Below are 5,202 nucleotides of genomic sequence, written 5' to 3'. Positions count from 1 at the left end.
GTCATCGGCTGTAGTCCCCAGGCTGTACTTTTCATCCCCAGACTATTTTATTTTATTTTAATATTTTTTTCGGAGACTTTCACTTTATGGCTGGAAGTCTGTACCTCCTGATCCCCCTCTCCTGTGTGGTCAGCCCCCCCCCCCCCCCCCGCTGCTGCGGCAACCACCAGACTCCTTCCGACTCCGCATATTCTGTAAAAGGCATTTCTTGCGCTGCTCTGCATGCCAGGCCGTTCGGGCCGAGCTGTCTGTGGCCGCGGGTCACCCCCGAGTCCCGGCTCAGCCTCCCCCGCCCGCTGTCAGGAGAGCCGGAGCGGCCGGGCCAGGTGCCAGGGGAACCATAGAGTTGGCCGTCTTCGGGCGTCTAGAGGCGCCACGGCCGGGCGTGCAGCGGAAGGGGCGTCAGGCTGGCCGGAAGTGAGCCGGGGATGCGGGAGGCGCGGCAGACGAGATGAAGCCTGCGGTGGACGAGATGTTCCCCGAGGGCGCCGGGCCCTATGTGGACCTGGACGAGGTGAGGAGGCCCGGGGCGGCGGCTGGCAGGCCTGTGCTCGGCGGCGCGAGGGTGGGCCCTGCGGCGGCGGCGGGCTGCGAGCGCTGGCTTGGTCCCCGGCCGGGTCCCGGCAGACGCTGTCGGCTGACTGGAGCCTGGGAGCCGGCTTGGGGCGGTGCGCTCGCACGGGGACCCGGACTTTGGCGCTGGTGCCGGGTGGGCAGGTGTCTCCCTGCTTCGTGGCCGCGGGGTGATGCGGCCGACACTGGTGTTCTGTGAGCTGGTGACCCCAGCCCCGGGTGTCGGGTCAGCTGCCCGCCGCAGGGCCTTGTTCCTCTCTCGGGAAGCTCAGGGGACCGACCTTGTCTCTGCGCCGGGAGATTTCCGTACGGCGGCGAGAGGCGGGTGGCGGTACCGAGTGCGCAGAAAGCCGAGGTGTCGGATAGGAGCGCGCCCTCCCGGCTTGGGGCGGCCCAGCGCAGGCTGCCCACTAGGCGATGGTGCAGGGCCTGCTGGTGTTGGCGGACGGGGCAGGCTACAGGAGGAAGGTCTGGAAGGAGTCAGTCCTGAAGGCAGGGCCGGCCCCGCCCCCCATCTTAACACCGGCCGAGGTTCCCGAGCCTGGGGGGAGACTGCCGCTGGAAGAGGTGGCTTGGAGCATGAAGCGGCCCGTAGCTGTGCCGGGACAGGCGGGCTCTGCACCCCACTGATGAAGCAGGAGACCCCGATTTCTCCCTGGGTCCTCCGACGGCCTCGTGCGGAATCGCCGGAGGGCACAGGGGTGTGAAAGGCTTCCGGGCAGGTCGCTGTGGAGACTTTGGGATTGGGTTTGGAGGCAAGAGAGTGGAAGACTGCTCACAGGAGCCTTGAGGAGGGTCCAAATGAAGGCAGCACCTACGGGCGGAAGTAGGCACGGACTGGACCTGGTAGCGAGTGGTGGTCTTAGCGCGGCTGGCTTGCTATGGTAACAGGAAGGGAGGCAGGTTGAGACGAGAAGAGAGGAGTCCGAGAATCCTGGGCTTTTTCTCTTGGGTTTGGGTTACTGCGAGCAGCCACGAAAAGGAACATGGGAGACGCCAGCTACTCCGGAGCCAGGAAAGGTCAGAGCAGGCAGCCTTGGAAGGTCGGGGTCAAGGCAGCAGCAGGGACCTCTGTTCTGACCATCCCTGTGTGACTCCTACAGACACCCCAAATCTGGAATGGGTCAGATTGCCCGGTTTTGCTTGTCACATGGTTTTACTGCCACCGTAAGCTGTGGCAGTGGGGGTACTGTGATGGCACTCCCCAACCAGAACCCCAGGTCAGGAGGTCAGTTTCCCATGGAAATGCTGTAGTCTCCGAAGAAGCAGAGGGCCATCCAGGGGAGAGAAATCCTCAGCCCAGTTTTGCACACGGTTGGAGCCACTGAGGCAGCGTCTTCTAGGGAACTAGAATATCTGCTCAAGGTTTACAGAGAAGTGGTGTTCAGGACAACAGGATTCTGTTTAAAAAGCAGGAGGAATCAGGGAAGGTGAGACCCAAGGAGACCTTCAAAATAATTCATTGGAATGCCCCCTCTCCTACCTGCTTCCTTTGCCTGAAACTAAGTTTTGACTCCAGCCTGGGAGTCCTCCCAACCTTTCTATTCCTCACCTTCCTCTGCCACGGAGTGGGGTGCGCCCTGTAAGGCACTATCCCATTCTCCCGGAAAACAGCACTGACACCATGTCACCTTTCCCTTCCCAGGCAGGAGGCAGCACGGGGCTTCTAATGGACTTGGCAGCCAATGAGAAGGCAGTTCATGCAGACTTCTTCAATGGTAAGGATGTTGGGATTGAGAATTCCAGTTTTAATCTGAATGTTTCTTTTGTGTTATACAGTGGAATGCTTTGTGACGTGACTGGGGTCCTGGAACGGGAAAGCCCAGATGTGGGCCATTCTCGGAGCTCAGTGCAGTTTATATAAAATGACAACACGGGCTGCCAGTGCTGGCAGCCAGCCCCTTTTCAGGAGACAGTCATGTAAAATGGCTCCCCGTCTGCACTCCAGTAGTCGAACTTGAGCTATAGCCACACCTTTGTCCCCCTGAACCTGTCACAGAGGCCAGTCTGTTGCTTGTGACCCGGGACACAGGTGTAGGAACCAACCCCTCTGGGCTTTCTCACCTCTGCTTTCAGGGGATGGCTGGCTTTTCTTCCTCCTGTGTGCAGCTGGGTTCTGGTCTCTGGGCAGTGACAGCCAAAACTTTCCCTGCCCTTTTCTCTCAAAGCAGGGCTTGTTGTACTGAAGAGCTTTTGTGCTGCTTCCCAAGAGCATGGATGGTAAGCAGTGGCAAACCGAGTTGTGCGTTCTTGTCCCACAGGCTGAGGGCTATTTCTCTTGCTGTCTTCTGATTTCCTGAGGCCTTATTCCTACAGATTATACTCTTACTAAGGGTTCAAATCATGAGCAGCAGCACAAGACAAGTCTTCTTAGGAGACTATCTGTCATCCTTCTTTTGTCCAAGGTGCCTGCCACTACAGAGAGCTGTCACCAGTTGGTGGCAACTGGGATACTACCAGGCCACATTGGTTTAATGTGCCAAATCTCCCCTGGAGCTTGAGTCCATGTTATTTTATCTGGTATCTTTTCAACAAGTTGTTGCCTAAAAAGAGAAGCTGCTTTCTTCCCAGGGAGCCTGGCCGCTCCACTGAGGTGACATCAGGCTGCCACTAGCCTTTAGGATGGGGACAGCCTTTCTCTAAGGTCTCCAGAGCCACCATGTGAAAGCTGTCATTTACATGGGGTGACCTTGGGGGGCCCTTACTGTAGCAGGGTGGGGTGATGTCTAATACCTCCGGACCCTCTCCCACATATGATGATCTCCTCAAGGTCCCATGCGTCTTCTGGATTTGCAGACTGTTGGCTGTGTTCTAGTGTTTGAGCTCATGTGGTTTCTGAAAATAGCCCTCTAATTCTGCCAAAAGGGTATCTGAGAGGTACCTGGGCTGCCCAGCTAAGGGAGCGTGAGCAACACGAGCACAGTGGGGACTTCCTCCTTCTGGGTCAGGCCTGGAAAGGGAAAGAACACAGAAGAACTTCACACCGCATTGGTCTGCCCACCAAGACAGCTCATGAGGTGTGTGCTGCCCCATCAGGTTGTGACAGCCCCCTGAGTTCAGGAAGCCACTTGCTGTGAGAAAGCCATGAGCACTTTGGATAGAGTTTCTCCAGAGTGCTTGCTCCTAGAGCAGAGCTTCTGACCTCTGGTCCCCTGGGCACTGTGGTTCAGACCACAAACAAGGCTTGCTCTCTTCACTCACTGTGTTTGATAAAGTAGGGGAGCGTCAGACATGGCAGCCTGCAGGGATAGCCATGATGAGAGCGCTGGCAGAGGTGGGTGGCCTTGTTTCTAGGAGCACTTCAGAAGGCATTGTCTTGTGGGGTGGGAGCAGTTAGCTGGGGGCAGTGGGAGCAGTTAGCTGGGGCTGCAGGCTGAGGAGAAAGTACACAGGGCTGTAGGACCACAGGCCAGCCCTGCTGTGGTGGGACCACCCACATCAGTGCTGAGCAGAGGGTGTTGGGACAGCGCCTTCCCTGAAGGCCTGTGACATCTGGCATATGGAGATGCCACCAGGGCCTTCCACTCACCCTCCTTCCAGCTCACTATTTATCCTGCACAGCTTGAACTTGTGGGACTATGAGTAGACCCTCAGTTTTTCTCTCCCCATTGTGAGATCAGGGCATGCTTATGGTAGATGGTTTGGGAAACCCATAGACAAGTAAATAGAAAGGCACAGTGACCCTGAGTGCCACCCATCCCAGTAATTAGCATGCTATGAGTGTGTCGCCCTTCTTCCTCTGGGAAGGGCTTGGGCCGTGTCTCAAGTGTGACCATCAGTCACACTCCCATAAAGACAGCCGTTCCTGCCTGGCCCAGTTCTTCTAGCACCTTCCTCCCAGCTGCCCTCTGCAATTTCATGCTTGCTTGGGATCCTTTGCCTGCCAGCCTGCCAGCTACCTCACCTCCACGTCATCCCCACCTCCATGCATTTTCTTAAGATGTCACCTAAATAGAAGATTTGCTTCTTACGACACTCTCTGCTGGATGGGATGACCTCTGCTGGATAAAATCGAGTCTGTCATGGGAGAAGTCCTTTCTTTAGGTTGTTTACTGCTTTTTCTCTATTTTGAGAATGAATGTGTAATTTCATTTTGGAGTTATTTTCTCAATTATTAACCTTGTGTGCCCCATTAATATGTGGTTTTGTTTGTTCATGTAGATTTCGAAGATCTGTTTGATGATGATGATATCCAGTGAAATGCCGTCCAGCGGTGCATATGGTCGTGTGTCTTACGGGCTGGTGTGGCAGCGCTCCTCAGAGGACAATTTCAGATGGTCCCAAAGAACTCATGGACATTACTTAAAATTAGGAAATGGTTAACCAAGAAAGAGAAGGATGGTTTTAACTATCTGCACGAGTCCTGCCAGTCTCTGAATGTGACCGGCTTCTGTCCTTCAATTAAAAGGTGATGCCATCATTTTCAGGGTAATTTTAATTCTTGGATTTTTTAGCAGATATTACAATCCTTAAAAGCCTCTGTGCATATGTGTGGGTACCTGTGTGTGTTGACATAGTGAAAAAAAACACATTGGTCAGCTTACAGATACACTGTGTGCTTTTTTCCCTGAACATGGGAGTGACTTACTGTGAGGCTCACAGCCTGCGAAGCAGTGTTCATGTTAGATC

General features: G+C 55.2%; 1 protein-coding gene across 1 annotated transcript; it reads left to right on the top strand.

The window, feature by feature from the left end:
• Positions 1–403: 403 nt before the first annotated feature.
• Positions 404–4,993, top strand: COPS9 (COP9 signalosome subunit 9). Its single transcript, XM_044240906.1, has 3 exons — positions 404–514; positions 2,219–2,291; positions 4,735–4,993. Exons 1-3 carry the CDS (start codon positions 452–454, stop codon positions 4,770–4,772), a joined length of 174 nt encoding a protein of 57 aa, XP_044096841.1. The 5' UTR covers positions 404–451; the 3' UTR covers positions 4,773–4,993.
• The last annotated feature ends 209 nt before the right edge of the window (positions 4,994–5,202 follow it).

Source organism: Neovison vison, chromosome 3 (assembly GCF_020171115.1).
Source record: "Neovison vison isolate M4711 chromosome 3, ASM_NN_V1, whole genome shotgun sequence".
Lineage (NCBI taxonomy): Eukaryota > Metazoa > Chordata > Mammalia > Carnivora > Mustelidae > Neogale > Neogale vison.
The sequence above is the reverse complement of the archived record's forward strand: the minus strand, read 5'-3'. Positions and strand labels throughout refer to the sequence as shown.

Bases quoted from the DNA above. Each gene is read 5' to 3' on its own strand.
- COPS9 (XM_044240906.1), top strand. From the start codon at position 452: ATGAAGCCTGCGGTGGACGAGATGTTCCCCGAGGGCGCCGGGCCCTAT. The intron at 515-2,218 runs GTGAGGAGGCCC...TTCCCTTCCCAG, and splicing joins CCTATGTGGACCTGGACGAG to GCAGGAGGCAGCACGGGGCT. The intron at 2,292-4,734 runs GTAAGGATGTTG...TTGTTCATGTAG, and splicing joins TCATGCAGACTTCTTCAATG to ATTTCGAAGATCTGTTTGAT.